The sequence below is a fragment of the Abramis brama genome (assembly GCF_963993115.1).
Source record: "Abramis brama genome assembly, chromosome: 2".
In the NCBI taxonomy this organism is placed as follows: Eukaryota; Metazoa; Chordata; class Actinopteri; order Cypriniformes; family Leuciscidae; genus Abramis; species Abramis brama.
In genome coordinates, this window is record NC_139964.1 from 10447617 (window position 1) to 10468154 (window position 20538).

A 20538-nucleotide genomic window follows, 5' to 3' on the forward strand; every position below is an offset into this window, starting at 1 on the left:
GCCGTGTCGTGTCCATGACAATCGAGGTATCGCACAACGGACGAGAAGCGCCGCGTCGCGTAGCTACTATGACAACTCGAGGTATCGCACAACGGACGAGAAGCGCCGCGTCGTGTAGCTACTATGACAACTCGAGGTATCGCACAACGGACGAGAAGCGCCGCGTCGCGTAGCTACTATGACAACTCGAGGTATCGCACACCGCACCGGGACGTGCACTTTGTCAGTTTATGGCCAGCAATATAGTATGTTTAAGGATATTATGGAAATAAGATCATGTCTGTACTATGTTATGATTGTACTGTACAATTAAATACAATCGTATTTTAGTTCACTTTACCTGCAGTCTGAATTCACTTTACCTCATACCGTCCGTTTACTGAATGAATTGAGAAAATCACCTGAAAATCAGATAACATCAGCAGATTTCAACCAAATTGGGGGGGGGGGGGTTGAAAAATAACTCCTGAAATTATGACTTCTGGTGAATATTGTGGAAACTAATTAGATAAATATATTTAATATATTTAATACATTGTAGCATATTATAATACAACTTATTAGGCCTATATTTATAGAATAGCAAAGTAGGCCTAATCAATATACAAGACTGAACCACATAAGTTAGATGTGAAATATAAAGCCTATCATGATCATTTTGCCAACAATGAACCATGGATTTGTTTAGTTTATAATACGTTTTATTTTTAACTTAAACAAATACAACATATAACATTCAAAACTTATCGGCTTAGACTGCATTTGAAGAAAAATAAACAACAGTTTTCTGTAGCCTTGTGCAAACTTATTCAATAGAATTAGACTTCTAGAATGTTCTTTCCAGTACAAAAAAATATATTTTTAATTTAATTAGACAACATTTTAAGGAGGTGTAATGCAAATCTATTTATATAATTATACTTCCATTATAGTTAACTTTCTTTCCAGTGCAAAACAATAATATAAAAAAACATAGCCTAAATAAAAAAACAGCTAATAAAGAAAATCTAAAATATTGCACTCAAATACTGCATTCAAGCAATACAACACCTGTATGTATGCACATGGAAAATCTCACAGAAATAAATAAACCTCCAGACTAAGCACATTGTGCAGCTATTTTTTCCATGTGTACTTTTTTGATTTCTTTACAATGTTAGGCTAAACCTGTAGCCTACTATCTCTTTTAATATAATCACTTTCTTATGAACTATATTTGAGTTTTAAAAATCCACATGATTACATAGGCCATATCAGCCTCTGGAGACGTCTGACGGACAAGGAACCTTGACATCGCTTGGCCGTCATTGTCCCTCACGCATTCTAACCACGGGTTGGTAGTCATTTTCCCATTCAATTCTATATTTTTGTGCTCTTTTCTTTTTCGCCGGCTGCTCGGAGGTAGTCATTTTTACATTTCCCACTGTTGTTACTTGTCGTCATCGTTGCTACGATACGTGACTCACAATGACTGAAACGACCAATTAAAAGGGCATTCTCTGATGATGTTCCAAGATGTTAAAAACGCTACGCTGATCACAGACAAACAGGGGGAGAAATTAGTAACTTATCTACCGCACCGTCTGGTTTTTTTTTCTTATCATAGCCTACTTTATTTGAAGTTTTATGGTAAATCAAACACGCCTTTCCTCCGGTGAAGACGCTGCTAGAAAGCAACAAGGACTGGTATGAAAAATATCCTCTGAAGGAAAGAAATTCAAAGAAAAATCTCGTACCAAATATTGAAATATTGTGTGTCTATCAGGTTGAAAGCAGTGAGAGAGAGAGTTAAGCCACAGCAAGCTTCTCAAGATACATCTGGTAAGGATGCTAATACTAATTTGAGTGTTATGCTGATTGTGCTGGCTCCATTATGGCGCGAAATACCGTTCTTTTAAAACCAATCGGAGTTGTGAACCTGATTCTTGCTGTTTGATACCATATAGACACAGATTCAGATTGTTTTATGTTGTTTGAGATTCTCATAAAAGATCGCTAATCACGCTAGCCGTGTGCTAATCGTTAACATTCAAATGTGAATTTGTTTTGGTTTGTTTTGCTAGCTCAGATAAGCTAGTCACCCCTGTAGCAGACCATTGATAGTATTCACACCACTAAAGGTGCCTTTATACCCTGTTTTGTTGACTTAAAAGTTATTTGATTGAGGGAGTATTTATTCTCTTGTTTTCATTTGTAAAATAAGGTTGATTTAGTTCATTTAATTGCAAATATACATGTTTGATATGTATATGAGGAGCAGAAGTTCATCTTAACTGTTAAAAAGAATAAATATATTAAAATGTGATGTTTAAAATGTTATTAAGATGCATAAATAGATTTAAAAGGTTAAAAACATAAATATCCGGTTTCAGAAATCTCCTGATTTTATTTCTATACTGTGTGATGGAAGTACATGATTGATTGTTGTTCATTGGAACTGACTTATGTTATGTGGTGTGATGTGTACCTATTCATTTACATAATGATTAGAGTATTTATATCCTTTACAATTGCTTATATTTGATTTGACATTTGAATGGAGAAAAGTTGATTAGATTTGAACAGAAATGAGGCAATAGTAACTAATACATTATGTACTGTATGTATAGATTGGTTTTAGAAAGGGATAGACCATCTGAACAGTAGCGGTTTTAGGCACGGGCGAACCGGGCAATCGCCCGGGGCGGCATTTTTGGGGGGGGCGGCACCGCCGGCACGAGCATAAAAAAAAAAATCTGCGCCGCGAAGCGGTTTTCTATTATCTATCATTTCACTGTGTGGGGAATTGGCAAATTTGCGCCCCCTCTCAGCTGCAGGCGCCCCTGCTTGCTGAGAAGATGCCGTGCACAGAAGCTGTTTGTTTGAGAAGGGGAAAGGGGAGGGGGCGCGGAGGCGCGGGCGCGGATGACAGTTCACCTCTGGGTCTCTCCCAAATGGAACGGACAAGGGGGGGGGGGATCCATATAGTTATCGAAGTCAGTCACACCTCGACTTTCTTCCAAATAACGCACATTTCATTCATAATATTATAAATACAGGCCTCTATATTTCCTGCACAGTTTTGTTTTTCTGAATTGTCTGAATGGCTAATAAAAATAGGTAATACAAAACGATTACTTGGTTTCGATTACGCTCGAAAGGGGTTTCACCCAGGGTGTAATTCAATGTAGAACCGCCACTGCATCCGAATCTGACCCTGGTGGTCAGTGGCGAGCCAACCGCAGAAGTGAACGTACCAAGAGCCTGGTGTGGCCAGCCGTGGCATCTTTGGAACATCATCATCCTGTGCCTTCATTTGAAACACAGATAAGAACACACGTAAACCTACCCGCGTAGTGAAAAGAACATACATACTGCAAGAAACACACACACACACACCAAGAACTTTCATGGACTCTTTCTTTATTTTAAGTTATTTATTTTGGGTTTATTGTGCGCTGTGCACTCAGGAAGCCGGCTTAGGTAGGCAGGGAATGTAAATAACAGGGAATGTATTTAATTTTGTATAATACATTTCTCAAATTGACCTATTTTGTGTTGTCTGTTCTCTGCTGACCTTTTTACTATTTCAGGCTCCGTAGTCGTACCTAGAGCAGGCTTGTGCACAATTCAGAATTGAATTGAGAATGACTCCTTAATTCCAATTAAATTCTTGAATTTGAATTGAATTTGAATTGATGTCAAAAACAGGATATAGAATTACAATTCGAATTTGAATTAAAGGAAGCAGAATTGCAATTCAATAAAAATTCAATGAAATTCATTTACATATTTTAAGCGAAGTGTTTAACAATGAAGCTAAATTTAATGATTTTAGTTTGAACTACTTGTACAGATTACATTAAAAGGATATGTTTTCCCACAGCAATGAATGTTAAAAGCTCTAGTCACAGAACAAATAATTAAATTTGATTTATTGTAATTGTATTTAGTTGTATTACTGAGGTAAAATGTTTAATTCAATTAGTTACTAATCAACTTAAAACGAAATTGCTTTGCATTGATAAAGTTATCCAAATAAAGTAATCCAAACCACATTTATAATGGGTAGCTAATAACAGTAAGCAATAACATTTCCAAAGTAACCTTCCTAACACTGAATGCATGCGAGACTCAACACATTCTTTCTGTTGTGTGACTGTGTGGAATTTCTTTGAATTGCCATGAATTTAATTCCACTTCCTGTCATTCCAATTCCAATTCAATTCAACGTCCTGTGGGGCGGAGTAAATTCAATTCAAATTCCAATTCATGAATTGAATGGAGGCCAATTCTGAAATTCTGAATTTTGCACAAGCCTGACCTAGAGCTTCTGATATTAGCCAGCTTTAATTCATAGCTACTTAAATTAGTTATCAGTTACACTAACCTGAGAAGCGGGTTACACGATCGTGGAGAAAACACATATGGGGTGGAGGAACTCACAACGGAGGAACTCACGAGGTTAGCCATTTGTTGGGTAACCAATGGAGCAGGAAACGCACGCATCTGGCCCATAGAGCGAGAATGGTGTAGCAAGCCGACACTAACCTAATTCCTCACGCTACTGGCCGTAGCGAGTACATGGGAGGAAACAGGTTCTACACGAAGGCTATAAAACCTAGTGTGTTAAGTGTCGCCAGCCCGCAGCTCTGCAGATGTCTGTCAGTGAGGCAACTTGAGCCAACGCCCAGGAGGAGGCAACACTCCTAGTAGAGTATACCCTCAACCTAGGTGAGCAAGGCACGTCCTGGGACTCATACGCCTGGATGATAGCATCCACTAACCAGTGGGCTAACCTCTGCTTGTAGATTGCCTGCTGACCTCCGTAACAGACGAAGAGCTGGTCTGAGGTCCTAAAGCTTTGAGTTCTGTCAATATAGCATCGCACAGCACGAACAGGACAGAGGAAAGCCAGGGCTGGGTTTGCCTCCTCTGGGAGCAGCCCTTGCAGGTTCACTACCTGATCTCTAAACGGAGTGGTAGGAACCTTGAGCACATATCCTGGCCGGGGACTCAGAACAATGTGAGAGAAGTCCGGCACGAACTATAGGCACGATTCGTTTACCAAAAATGCCTGCAGGTCCCCTACCCTCTTGATGGAAGCCAAAGCCAGCAGGAGAGCTTCCATTCATTGACAGGATATTTAATTCGACTGCATGCAAGGGCTCAAATGGGGGATTCTGGAGTGCTCTGAGCACTAAAATTAGATCCCAAGAGGGTACGGGGTGCAGATTACGAGGGGGATTCAACCTCCTGGCACCCCTGAGGAACCTGATGACCAGGTCGTGCTTTCCCAAAGACTTACTTTCTACTGCATCGTGATGAGCAGCTATTGCGGCAACATACACTTTGAGGGTGGAGGGAGACAGCCTTCGCTCCAACCCATCTTGCAGGAAGGAAAGGATGACACTGATCGGGCAAGTTCGGTGGGCTTCCTGACGAACATGTTCCACTTCAGCACATAGAGGTGCCTCGTAGAGGGGACTCTAGCGGAAGTGATGGTGTCTACCACAGCCTGTGGTAGGCCACCTAGAACCTCCGCGTCCCATCCAGGGACCAGACATGGAGTTTCCAGAGGTCTGGACGCGGGTGCCATAGGGTGCCCCGTCTCTGAGAGAGAAGGTCCATCCTCAGAGGGATCGGCCAAAGAGGGGCTGTCACGATGAGCATGAGTTCCACAAACCAAGTCCGGTTGAGCCAACATGGCGCAACGAGCAGGACCTGCTCTTCGTCCTCCCTGACCTTGCACAGAGTCTGTGTGAGAAGGCTCACTGGGGGAAACACATATTTGCGAAGGCCCTAGGGCCAGCTGTGTGCCAGTGCATCCGTGTCGAGGGTTCCTTCGGTCAGGGAATATAACAACTGGCAATGGATTGTGTCCGGAGAGGCAAACAAATCTGAGCGGCTCCGAAGATTTCCCATATCAGCTGGACCACCTGGGGATGGAGTCGCCATTCTCCCAGAAGGGGCGGCTGCCGTGAGAGCTCGTCGGCTGCACGGTTGAGCACACCAGGGATGTGAATGGCTCGAAGCGACCTCAGATGCTTCTGACTCCATAGGAGGAGATGACTGGCGAGTCGCGACATACAACGGGAGCGTAGACCACCTTGGCGGTTGAAGTACGCAATGGTCGCAGTGCTGTCCGTACGGACCAGTACATGCTTGTGCTGAAGTAGCCCTCTGAGGCGGCACAAAGCTAAGCGTACTGCTTGCAACTCTAGGCAGTTGATGTGCCAAAGCAGTTGGGGTCCCGTCCACAGACCCGAAACTGCATGCCTGTTGTACGTGGCCCCCCAGCCATTGGCAGCAGCATCTGTGAAAACCACAGCATGCCTGGACACCTGGACTAAGGGCACTCGGCCCGTAGAAACGCAGGGTCTGAACAAGGGCTGAAGGTTTGGCGGCAGTGCGGGGTGATGTTCACCCAGAACGTGCCGCTCTGTCATGCCCATCTCGGGACTCGATCATGAAGCCAGCGCTGAAGCGGTCTCATATAGAGCAGACCGAGCTGCGTTATGCTGCCATATGCCCCAGGAGCCTCTGAAACTGTTTCAATGGGACCGCTGACCTGCCTTGAAAGGACTTGAGGCAGTTGAGCACTGACTGGACGCGCTCCTCCGTGAGGCGCACGGTCTAACCGACTGAGTCCAACTCCATACCGAGATAAGAGATCCTCTGCGTGGGGCAAAGTTTGCTCTTGTCCCAGTTGACCTGAAGCCCCAGCTGACTGAGATGCCGAAGCACCATGTCGGAAGGGAAGGGAACTCTCTAGTGCTGTACACTTGCCACGGGACTCCGCCCACACACACATTGTTCTGATTGGCTGTGATTTTTGATTGACCGTGTGGCGTCTCACAGTCGTATAACGATATATATCGCGATAGACACGTAATCAATATCAATAAAAAATGTGTTCGGTCATGTAACAGTATGGTTGCGCCGTATCATTGTCTCGTGTTGGATTCTTCAGTAGCCTAACAACCGGCGTGGAGTGATAAGTGGAAAATGAGTACCACAGCGATTCTTGATAAAACAGGAAAAGTCAGCTCACCAATATGGCAGGTTTTGGGATTTTATAAGTCTGACCATAGTCAGACCAATGTCGTCTGCAAATTATGCAAGACCGTCATCAGTTTCTCTGTTTATATTTAACACTTTGTACTATTTTATTACACTTTATTAAGCATTTCTTACGTATTCTTTAATTTTGCACCTTAATGTTAATAGATAATTGTTAAGTGTTCATTGTGATTTTAGACTTCTGTGTACATTTTAATTATTTGAGTGTTTTCCATGGTTGTGTTGACATTTCTGCCTTTATAACTGAGGGGATTATAATCAGAGGAAGGTTAAGTTTGCAATAAAAAATGTTTAAATGTAATATATTTGTCTCCTGGTTCTTATTTTAAATAGGTCATAATAATTATCGATATCGACCGATATGAAACACTTATATCATGATACAGTTTTCAGCCATATCGCCCAGCCCTAGTTTCTGTTATCTCGCCTCTTTACATCTTTACAACACGTGATAAAGTGCTCTCTCAGACACACACAGACCTCTCTAATGTTACTGATATATTAGTTATGATTGTATGTTTTTTTCTGAGAACAGGCGCGCTCAATTCCCAAACCGTTTATGGGTGCGAGTTATAAAGACGTTATCAAATAAAGATGAAAAACTGCACTCTCTAGTTAAATCTCATATATTTATTTATACCATGTCCACACAGACGCGTTTCAGCCTAAGCCATCATAAGTGTGTGGTGTGAAACACCAAAAAGATTGCTTTTTAAACATCACAGGTGAACCCCATTAAACGAGGGAGGGTTACTTCCATGGGACAGGAGGTGACCTGCCAGGTGTTAATGTCCCACCAACAGTGCGCGTGTTGTGGCGTGAAGGGGGATTCCCATACTTTAAGACTCTGTACATCATGCCATAAGTCTCTTTACTGCTCTAAGTTATGTCAGGCTCATCACTGGAGTGAACATAAGAAAGAATGTAAGCGAAATGAACACAAAGATATGCAAGAATTAAGGGTGAAAACGAGAACAAATTCAAACAAAACATTGAGTGTGGCCACTTTAGTGGGAAAACAGTGTCTCATTGACTGTTATATCCATGGAGTAAAAACAACAGCCTTGTGGGACACTGGTTCTCAAGTTTGTATCATTGACGAGTGGTGGAAAAATAAGGTATTACCTGATGTGAAGCTGAGGCTTGTCTCCGAGATAATTGATGCATCTGACACACTTCAGATAGTTGCAGCCAATGGACAGGGTATCCCTTATGTGGGATGGATAGAAGTCACATTTCGGTTGCCAGGAGAAAACAGCGATTGCAGCGATTCCATCATTCCCATTCTAGTAACAAAGGGAAAACACCTCTCCCATCCTATTATTGGTTACAACACTATAGAGCTCATAGTGACTAACCACTCAGGGGAAAGCACAGATCCAAAATGCGGAGAACAGTTAAAGAGAATAGTGAAGATGACATTCCCGAGATTAGAGACAAGCCACATTAAAGCTTTTATAGAAAGTGTCAGGGCAGAAAAGTCATATGAATATGTGGTGAGGACTCCTAGAGAAAAGGTGTTAATTCCCAAGCGTACCTCTCTGCAGGTTGAGTGTCGGATAAAGATGGAGGACACAACTTTAATGTTTGAACCTGATGTTGATCCAAAATGGGCAGAAGGGCTTGAGTTCCAGGAAACACTTGTGCAGGTGAAAGGGGGGGCATCACCATACATCATGCTTGATGCTCGGAACCCAACGGATCATGACATTGTCCTGTGTAGTAAAACAGTCATTGGAACAGCACAGATGGTACAAGCTATTTATCCGTCCACATCATTTGATCAGTCAAGCCAGTCCATACGTACATCAGTGACTTCCATCCAAACGAGCAGCGTTGAGTCTACCAGTGATGTTTGGGACCCCCCGGTGGATTTGAGTCATCTGAGTCAGCCTGAAAAAGAAATAGCACACAAAATGTTATGAGAGGAATGTCTGTCATTCTCCAAATCAGATGATGACATTGGGTGCATAGAAAATCTAACACTGAAAATATCTCTAAAAGACACAATTCCTGTTGCACGTTCATACATCTCCGTGCCTAAGCCGCTGTATAGGGAAGTAAAAGATTACCTTCATGACCTGATTGCTCAGGGCTGGATATCAAAATCAACATCATCTTATGCATCACCTGTAGTCTGCGTTAGGAAAAAGGATGGAAGCCTACGCCTTTGTGTGGATTACAGGGAACTGAATAAGAAGACCCATCCTGATCGTCAGCCAATTCCCAGAGTACAAGATATCCTCGACAACCTGGGCGGGAATTCGTGGTTTTCACTATTAGATCAGGGCAAAGCATATCATCAAGGGTTTATGGCAAAGGAGAGTAGAGCCCTGACCGCATTCATAACTCCATGGGGGTTATATGAGTGGATAAGAATTCCCTTTGGCCTGACAAATGCTCCAGCTGCATTTCAAAGGTGTATGGAGGAATGCCTGGAGAATTTGAGAGACCGGATATGTGTGCCGTATCTTGATGACATACTAGTCTATAGCAAGTCTTTTGAAGACAATGTCCACCATGTGCGTGAGGTACTGCAGCAGCTTAGACGGTATGGAATAAAACTGAAACCAAGTAAATGTGGAATGTTCAAAAAAGAAATCCGCTATCTTGGAAGGATGGTTTCTGCTGAAGGTAGCAAAGTGGACCCAGCTGATACGGAGGCTGTGCAAGCTTGGAAGGAAAAGAGACCGAGCACCATTGGGCAGCTGCGAACTGTGATGGAGCTCTTAAGCTACTACAGACAATATATTAAAGATTTCTCAAAGATTGCTGGACCACTATATGACCTACTCAAGGGCACCCCAGAAGAGGGAAAGATGTGCCAAAAATCAAGACAAAGCAGACTGAAAAATAGAGGAGTGCCTTCTAACCAACCAATCGTTTGGAAAGCTGAGCACCAAGAGATTTTGGAGACATTCATCAACCATCTGGTCGAACCACCTATCTTCGGTTTCCCAGACTTTTCGTTGCCCTTTATTCTTCATACGGATGCCTCAAACCAAGGTCTGGGGGCAGTATTATACCAAAAGCAGGATGGTAAGCTCCGTGTAATAGCGTATGGCTCTCGGACACTCACGACTGCTGAACGAAACTACCACCTCCATTCGGGAAAACTAGAGTTTCTCGCCCTCAAGTGGTCAGTGACTGAGAAATTCAGAGACTACCTATACTACGCACCGACATTCACAGTCTTCAGCGATAATAACCCTCTCACGTATGTGTTATCCAGCGCAAAGCTGAATGCAACTGGTTGTAGGTGGGTAGCTGAGCTAGCCGACTTCCATTTTTCAATAAAATATCGCCCGGGTCGAGAGAATGCAGATGCTGACAGCTTATCACGATTGCCTCTCAACATCGAAGAGATGATGGAACAATATACAGAGGAATTGTCATTAGACTGTATTGCAGCGACTGCTCAAGCAGTGGAAGTACAGGAAGATTCTTCATCGTGGGTAGTATCTGATCCTCCATGTCCATCAGATGGGGGTGTAAATAATTCTATTCCTGGGAATGAGATTCAACAGGCCCAACGAGAGGATTTGCATATTGGACCTGTAATCAAATGTAAACTGACCAGTGTGAGGCCTCGTGGAAACCAAATTAAGTCTCTTACCACTAAGAGTAGATGTCTTCTTCGGGAGTGGGAGAAGCTCTATGTAGATGAAGATAGGATCTTGAAGCGTAAAACATCTACAAGGAACCAATTGGTTCTACCTGAAAGATACAAGACAGTTGTAATGAAAGAATTGCACAATGAGATGGGCCACCAAGGCATCGACCGTACAACATGCCTAATCAGAGACCGTTTCTTTTGGCCTCATATGCAACAAGAAATCGAACATTATGTTGCAAAAAGCTGTCCTTGCTTAAAGCAAAAGAAGCCTTGTAAAGAAACAAGGGCCCCTCTTACCAACATCATCACAACACAGCCCTTTGAACTTGTATCGGTAGACTTTCTGCATTTAGATAAATGTAAGGGAGGATATGAATATATATTAGTGGTAGTCGACCACTTTACACGGTTTGCGCAGGCATACCCTACAACGTCAAAGTCTGCAAAAACAGTAGCTGATCGCCTGTTTAATGACTATGCCCTGCGATTCGGATTTCCAAAGCGAATACACCATGACCAGGGTGGTGAATTTGAAAATCAGCTTTTAGCTCAGCTGACAAAGAATTGCGGTGTCCTCAGTTCCAGAACGACGCCATACCACCTGCAAGGGAATGGTCAGACAGAGCGATTTAACAGGACCTTACTTCAAATGCTCAAAACACTGACGGACAAGCAGAAGACGAACTGGAAGGAATCCCTGAATAAACTGATCTTTGCATACAATAGTACTAAATGTGAGGTCACAGGGTTCTCACCTTTCTATCTTCTTTATGGACGACATCCCAGACTGCCAATTGACCTTCTCTTTGGTTTGGAAGAAAGCACTGGTACAGTAAGCCAGCAGGAATATCTGAAGAGATGGAAGGAACAGATGTGGGAAGCATATGAAATATCAAGGGAAAATATGGAGAAGGCAGGAGAACGGAGTAAAAAGTATTACGATAAGAAACTGAGGAGCACAACCTTGTATCCAGGTGACCGCATACTTGTTAGGAACCTGACGCCAAGAGGAGGTACGGGTAAATTGCGTAACCATTGGGAAGAGACCATTCACACCGTTGTGAAGCAAGTAAAAGAAAATCTCCCAATTTATGAAGTCAAGCCTGAACTGGGAAAGGGGAGGTCTAGAATCCTACACCGTAATCTCTTGCTTTCATGCGATCACTTGCCAATGGAAGGACAATCCAACAAAGATGCTAACCTAGAGAAAAGGTTGACAAAGGACTACAAAAAGAGGAGTGACATTGTTGAAACTGATAGAGATGAAGAAGATGAGGATGAATGTTGTCTTTATTACTCACCAAACCAACAGCATAGTGGAAAAGGGTGCAACGAAGGTGCTGACGAGTTAGAGAGTGGGACGAGCGGACTGGCCAAGCAGATCGGGAATATCGCCGAAATCGGAGTTCTACCAGAAAGACTCGGGAGATAAAATGATATAACAAGAGTAACTTTATTAATAGCTCAGCAAGCATAGTCTTTGGCATAGGCCCCGTCCTTAGCAAGCAATGCGAGGGTAACGGAATCTGCAAATCCCGCCTGAAGATGAAGGCAGGGGCGCAGCCGACCCCCTGGAGGTAAAGGAAGGGACCATCCTGGTGGTGGTGGGGAGGATGGAGGTAATTGGCGCCGTCAGTATCTGCGAACTCAGACAGATGTAAGTACAGTTCTTTTATACTGATAGTGTTAACACATGATTGGTTAGAAGTGAGTTAATTCATGACGCGCTGATTGAGTCTTCCTGGCAGAACTTCACGCTGAGCTTACATATCAGGTGGACGCTGTTGGACTACCAGAGGACGGATGCCCAGGTGAAGAAGACTGTGATGAGGAACTGATTCAAGCTGAGGATCCTTTGATAACTGGACAAGGAGAGGAACATGACGAGAACACATTATCACCAGAGCAATGCAATGATTCGACAACAGTTGAGAGACAATCTAGACCTCAGAGAGAAAGACGTGCCCCTCGACTGTTCACTTATGATCACCTTGGTACTCCCAGTGTCCATAATATAAGTTGTAGTTGTGAAGTTCAGCAGCAGTATCAGAATATGCCTTACCTTGGACACCAAACATTTCCATCATGGTCAAGCCCAGGGCCATTTTATAATCCTTACCCATATCTTGCATACGGATATCAGGGATAGACTGGCTTAAAGGGATAGTTCACTTTGAAATTAAATGTTGGTATGTTTTAGCTTACCTGAAGGGCATCCAAGATGTAGGTGTCTTTTTTTCCGCAGTAGTTTCAATTTTGATATTTTTAGGTCAAACCGTTCTTGTCTGTCAGTCATATAATGCAGGTCTATGGTCACTGTCTCAAAGAGCATGCACAAGTCCAAATTAAAACAATTCCCCATCCTCCAAATGAAACAATTCCCCATCGTAAGTACACTTTGATGGCCTAAGACACGAAACGAGCGGTTTGTGTGAGAAAACGAACCGTATTTATATAGTTTTTGCCTCTTGAACAAAGCCGCGTCCAACTGATCTGACGGCGCGGGCGGGTATAGATATATACACTGATGTCGCCTTGGCTAATGAACTGCAATAGCGAAGGCGACATCTAGTGTTTCTATATCTATATCCGCCCGCGTGCGGGTATAGAAACACTAGCACTAGATGTCGCCTTCGCTATTGCAGTTCATTAGCCAAGGCGACATCAGTGTATATATCTATACCCGCCCGCGCCGTCAGATCAGTTGGACGCGGCTTTGTTCAAGATCAAATCAAATCAAATCAAGTATATTTGTATAGCGCTTTTTACAATACAGATTGTATCAAAGCAGCTTCACAGTATTAAAATAAAATAATACAACAAAGTTTGTTTCTAATGGAATTTATTGATTGATAGAATAAAATTAAATATCCCCAAATATCCCCAACTGAGCAAGCCAAAGGCAACAGTGGCAAGGAACCGAAAAACTCCATCAAGTGACCTAATGGTGTCCTAAAACTCCATCAGGTGACCTAATGGAGAAAAAAAAAACCTTGGGAGAACCCAGGCTCAGTCGGGGGCCAGTTCTCCTCTGGCATTTATGAACTAGAGGCCGGATTGTAGTTTGAAACTGTGAGATTAACAATATTATATGAATGCCTGGCTGAAAAGATGCGTCTTTAATCTAGTTTTAAACTGGGAGAGTGAGTCCGAGTAACGAACAGTATCAGGAAGGCTATTCCAGAGTTTTGGAGCCAAATGTGAAAATGCTCTCCCTCCTTTGGTTGATCTGGATATCCTAGGTATGACCAAAAGCCTCGAATTTATTGATCTTAAAGAGCGCGATGGATTATAGGGTGATAGAAGATCCGTTAAATAGACTGGAGCTAAGCCGTTTAGGGCTTTATAAGTCAGTAGCAATACCTTATAATTAATACGGAACTTTATAGGTAGCCAATGTAGTGATGATAAAATCGGTGTTATATGATCATATTTTCTTGATCTAGTAAGAACTCTAGCGGCTGCATTTTGGACTAACTGTAGCTTGTTTATTGAGGATGCAGGACAACCGGCTAATAAAGCATTACAGTAATCTAGTCTCGAGGTCATGAATGCATGAACTAACTTTTCTGCATCAGAAACTGATAGCATGTTACGTAGCTTAGCAATGTTTCTAAGGTGGAAAAAGGCAGTTTTTGTAACATACGAAATATGATTTTCAAAAGACAGGTTACAATCGAGTATAACACCCAGGTCTTTTACTGTAGAGGATAAAGTAACAGGACATCCTACAATGTCAAAGTTGTATTGTGAGAGGTTCTGTGGGCGGTTTTTTGAACCGATAAGTATTACCTCTGTCTTGTCTGGATTTAATAAAAGAAAATTACGCGTCATCCAATCTTTTATATCTTTAACACACTCTGTCAATTTGGATAAATTAGCGTTTTCATCCGGCCGTGATGAAATATATATTTGAGTGTCATCAGCATAACAATGGAAACTAATTCCATGTTTCCTTATAATATTTCCAAGTGGCATCATATATATTGAGAATAACAGAGGGCCTAACACAGATCCCTGCGGCACTCCATAGTTTACTGGAGTTATGATCGATTTTTCTCCATTTAAATAGACAAAATGGTAGCGGTCAGATAAGTATGATCTAAACCAGCTTAATGCTTGTCCTTGAACACCAGTATAATTTTGAAGTCGATCTAAGAGTATTGTATGATCTATAGTATCGAACGCAGCACTTAGATCAAGTAAAACTAGTATTGAGATACAGCCTTGGTCAGAAGCTAAGAGTAAATCATTTGTGATTTTAACGAGTGCAGTTTCAGTGCTATGATGCGGCCTGAATCCAGACTGAAACTTTTCATAGATATCATTTTCTTGCAAGAAAGAGCCCAGTTGAGCGGACACAACTTTTTCTAGTATTTTAGACATAAAAGGTAGATTTGAAATGGGTCTATAATTTGCTAGATTATTATGATCTAATTGTGGTTTCTTAATGAGAGGTTTTATAACTGCCAGTTTAAATGTTCTTGGAACATGACCTAAAGATAAAGACGAGTTAATAATATTGAGGAGACCACCTTCCACTACAGGTAACACTTCCTTCAGTAGTTTAGTTGGTATAGGATCTAATAAACATGTTGTTGTTTTAGATGAAGTGATAAGTTTATTTAACTCTTTTTGTTCTATAGTTGTAAAGCACTGTAATTGTTCTTGCGGGGGGGAAATTGAGGCTGAATTATAAGGCGCGATTGAGGATTGAACATTTACAATTGTGGTTCTGATGTTTTCTATTTTCTCAGTGAAGAAGTTCATGAAATCATTACTACTAAACTGTAACGGGATATTTTGTTCGGGTGACGTCTGTTTATTTGTTAGTCTAGCCACGGTGTTAAATAAAAACCTAGGATTGTTTTGGTTGTTTTCTATTAGTTTGCGGAGATGCTCAGCCCTGGCCGCTTTTAGGGCCTTTTTATAACGTGACATACTGTCTTTCCACGCGATTCTAAAGACCTCTAAATTAGTTTGTTTCCATTTACGCTCTAAATTACGGGTTTCTCTCTTTAGAACATGCGTAGTATTATTGTACCATGGTGCTTTAATTTTCTCTGTAACCTTTTTTAATCTAACGGGTGCAACAACATCCAATGTTCTAGAGAGAATGGTGCTCATAGTGCTAGTTAGTTCTTCTAGTTCATCTGTTTGTTTGGGTTCAGGCAGCAGCTGAGACAGATCAGACAAGCAACTCGAGAAATTATCTATGGTGGATGGAAGGATTGTTCTGCCTGGTCGAAAACGCGGCGCCGCATGACATATTACAGCAGTACGTAATATGCAAGTTACCAAGTAATGGTCAGTGACATCATCACTTTGTGGAATGATATCTATATCGGTTGGATCGGTTCCATATGATATAATTAAATCGAGTGTGTGATTAAGACGATGAGTTGGTCCGGTGACGTTTTGCTTGACCCCAAAGGAATTTAATAAATCTATAAACGCAGCCCCTAACGCATCATTTGGATTATCTACGTGTATGTTAAAATCTCCAACAATTAATGCTTTATCTACATTGACCAATAGATCTGAGAGAAAATCTGCAAACTCTTTTAGGAAATTAGCGTAAGGCCCAGGCGGTCTATATACAGTAGCCAAGGCTAGAGATAATATGGATTTTTTTCTAACATCTAAGAGCGTAACATTTAGTACAAGTATTTCAAACGAAATAAACTTATAACCCGTTTTCTGAGTAACATTGAGAATATCTCTATAGACCGCTGCAACACCGCCGCCACGACCAATCAGACGGGGTTCGTGCTTATAGGAGTATCCTAATGGAGTAGACTCATTTAGACCGAAATAATCATTAGGTTAAAGCCAAGTTTCAGTAAGGCAAAGTACATCGAAGCTATTATCCGTGACTATTTCATTTACAATAACTGCCTTAGGTGTGAGTGATCTAATGTTTAGAAGACCTAGCTTTAGAAATTGTTTTTGGTTACTAATAGCAACATTTTCTGGTTTAATAACAATTAGATTTTTTCTAGATCCTGCAGTAGATTTATTATTTGATCTCACTAAACGAGGAATAGACACAGTTTCTATGCAATATTCTACACTATTTATATCAGTTAATTTGGTGCAGCAGAGACTATGATTTGAACTTTTGGTTACTAGTCAAAAGGTATTTAGGCAAAAACTATATAAATACGGTTCGTTTTCTCACACAAACCGCTCGTTTCCTCACACAAACCGCTCGTTTCGTGTCTTAGGCCATCAAAGTGTACTTACGATGGGGAATTGTTTTAATTTGGACTTGTGCATGCTGTTTTGAGACAGTGACCGCAGACCTGCATTTTATGACTGACAGACAAGAACGGTTTGACCTAAAATATCAAAATTGAAACTACTGAGGAAAAAAAGACACCTACATCTTGGATGCCCTTCAGGTAAGCTAAAACATACCAAAATATAATTTCAAAGTGAACTATCCCTTTAATACAGGCTCAGATGTAGTAAAAGCAGCATAGTCCACATAAAACAAAGTCTAAAAAGATGGTCGTTACTAAAGCCTAAGTTGACTGCAAGATGTTGGGACAACATCTAATTGTGAGGGGGAGTATGTAGTGTGGTTAAAATCAATATGATTTATACTAGAGAAAAAAGAAGTGTAATTGAGGAAATGTCCACTAGGGGGAAACCAAAGGCTCAGGCAGTAGCTGACATGTTTTGCGTCACAGTCAATACAGCTGGCGCACAGACAACAAGGAGTTCGTGTTATCTCATTTTATTTATGTCTATTTTCCCCTGTTCCAGGTATAGACTATTTATAAATTCATTTCTGTTGTGAGCTAAAACTATACAGTGGTTATAAAGCTCATTATTTCTCCTGAACATATATGAAAATGTGAGATTTGATGGTTTAATTATTGTGTGTTTGACATGCTAACCACGAGGAAACTGTGGGCTAAACGGAATGTATCATGTCCTTATATACCATTTATTGTCTGAAATGGTTAGGAGTAAATGTTATGTGGAATATAGTCTATGTTGTTTTTCCGTGTTTCGTGGTTGGTCTGTCTGTTGATGGGTGACTGCTGAAATAGTGTTTCATTTTATTTTATTATTAGAGAAGTTGATACAGGACTGAGTGTTAAGAATGCAGCTTTGGTGCTAATACATATTCAGTTATAAAAAATGTGAAGTTGTAAAAAGTGTATTTGGATCACAGTTGTGATGACTGTTGTGATACATTGTTTTACATTGTTGATTTGTCCGCATATTGATGTGAACTAGTGTGTTCATGAATACATTCAATTCTTTTTTTATGTTGTTTTGAAAAAGAAAGAAATAAATACAGTCAATACAGCTGGTGCACAGACAACAAGGAGTTTGTGTCGTCTCATTTTATTTATGTCTATTTTCCCCTGTTCCAGGGGTGCAACATATGTGTGACCAGCAACACTTGTTGTTCCAGTGACCGCAGACATCCCGAGTGACGACTCCATCTGTTACTGTTGGGTGTCCACCACGTATCTACAGTGGGATTCGAGTTCCACAGCTGTACTGAGTAGCACACGTGTCTGGGATATGAGCGCTCATGTTGTCAATGAAGAGATGATACCAGCCGCTCCAGGAGACAGACCTGTCACACTTTATGACTGAAGCATGTGTATTATTGATGGACCTCCATGTATCGTTCAGCAGAGTCACTGTAAAAATGAATACGCTATATAATCAATAAAATTGTGGCAACAGATTACAAGGAATATTATTAATTAAATTTAACAAATAAGAATTGAGTAATAATTAATCAAATTAATTCCTTAAAAGTTAACCATTTAAAATTATTAAAATTTACAACAATTTTTTTTAAACAAAAATATCTGAATAACAGACAGACGTCAAAGATGAATTAAGAACTCTTTATTTTTTATTGCCAACATTGAAGACACCTGATATTAACAAGCAGAATCACTGAAGGAGAAAACCCTTTTAGTTTCCCCCCATTTTAGTTTCCTTGTCAAGTCCAGCAGAAAGTCTCCAGCTACGAACTCTTGGCCAGCGTTTTGTTGTCAACTACACACATCTAACACATCTAAGTTTACTTATTCCAAAGATGGACAGTAGAGCATGTTGTGATGTTGCAGGGCTACAATAATATAGTTTCTTATCAGAAGCCTGATCCTTTGGACACCTCAGGGAAGACTTTCTATGAAAGCAGCCTGTACTTTTTCTGCTAATACGGTCTAATGTGACCATTTAGTGATGCCACTAAAAGTCATTTCCAATATAGTGGTGGCTCAAAGTGATGCTTGGATCCTCTCTCTCCTAAGTATGTGAAACAACACTTGATGCAGAAGTTATATGGTGAGAAACTCAAAAGCTCAAAGTCAGATAGAGGACAAATTTGTAACAAATACTAGATTTATTTAAAATAAATTATTCAAACTACTGATATTGTGGTTAATTTCTTATGCAAAATCATATGGAACTTTTTTCTGTTTTATTACAGTCAATTTATGTTATTGTTTTTAATTGTGAAACTAAATTTGTTAATTCACAAATTACTTCTGTGGGATCTTTTTGGATTGTGAGATTATGAGTTATGAATATGTTTTGAGTTTTGAATAGATTGTTTAAAAGAAAATAAGATTTGAAATGTTACAGATATCACACTGCTTTAATAAAACACTTTAAACTGAAAAACAATTGCTTTATCTTATTATTTTTTTAAGCATATTAATAGCGTAACCCAGTATACAAGCCTCTAAAAATCATGGTAGTTCCTATACCAAAGAAATGTTGCACTTAAAGAAATATTATAGATTCACATAAGTGTATTGATCGCTGTAAATATATAGCATGTTAACTAGTGAAATTTGTAACTGAGACGGTCATGGCAGAATGACTTTTATAAGAATGACCCTTCTTTTGCTGAATATGGATGCTTGTGTCTTCAGTGTTTCTTGATGGACATCTGAAGAACTTCCTGTACTGCTGCCTGACCTGGACAAGAATGAGAAGAGAAATTGTTTTAAACTCTGGTTAAAAAAAAAATAAAAAACACAGAACCAGGTTATTTTTCAAGAATATAATTTTAGAAGATGAAAAATGAAAAATTAACTTAACCCTTTAGAACCTGAAGCTAAAATTGATTTTTTTGACTGTACAATTCTGAAACAATGTGCTATCTTAATGTGCAAGGTGTCATCTTTTTCAGAAAAGATTAGCTTTCAACAAATTACAGTTATTGACCATTAATTGTGTGTGGTGAGTTTGTAAATAGAATTTAAAAAAAAAAAAAAAAAAAAAAAACGAGAATAAATTTACTGATTTTTATTTAGAAAAAACAAACAGAAAAAATCATGAACGAAAGATACTAACACTTTAAAGTTGAAAAATGATCTATAATACATATACACAAGTCTTTTTTGTGACATTGGGTGGCACAGTTTTCATTTAGGACACTTTTTTTCATACACGCACTCACCACATGCTTAGATACGTGAAAGAGTAACGGCCATCCCAAGTTTCATTAAAAATCATCCCAATCCCCTCTTCTGCTGTCTAACACTTCTTTCGCCATGTATTTGTTTGTTTCTTTTATTATTTTGTGCAATCCAAAACACTCTAACCTGCCATGCTTCATGTCTCTCTGTTCAAATCCTCCTTCCCGCGCTGCTGTCATTTGCAGACGTTACCGTAATAAGCTGTATATTGCCGAGAAGTAACCCTTTAACCCTTTAGAACCGGTTGTGTTGTCACGACACATGCAAGCTGTACTCATTTGACCGTAACTCTTCAACCATTTGCAGTATCAAAACCATTCAAATTGCCCCTGACTGTTCACCCCAAAATGAAAATTAGCCCATGATTTACTCGCCCTTAAGTCGTTCTTCTTT

General features: G+C 40.5%; 1 protein-coding gene across 1 annotated transcript in view; it reads right to left on the reverse strand.

Moving 5' to 3' along the window:
- Positions 1-18544: 18544 nt before the first annotated feature.
- The window catches only part of LOC311077586 (hemicentin-1-like), a 57666-nt gene continuing 55672 nt past the window's right edge, over positions 18545-20538 (reverse strand). Inside the window, exon 25 of the mRNA XM_084106120.1 lies at positions 18545-19642. Within this exon, the coding sequence (XP_083962246.1) occupies positions 19502-19642 (141 nt within the window). The 3' untranslated portion in view covers positions 18545-19501. The remainder of the gene's footprint in view (positions 19643-20538) is intronic.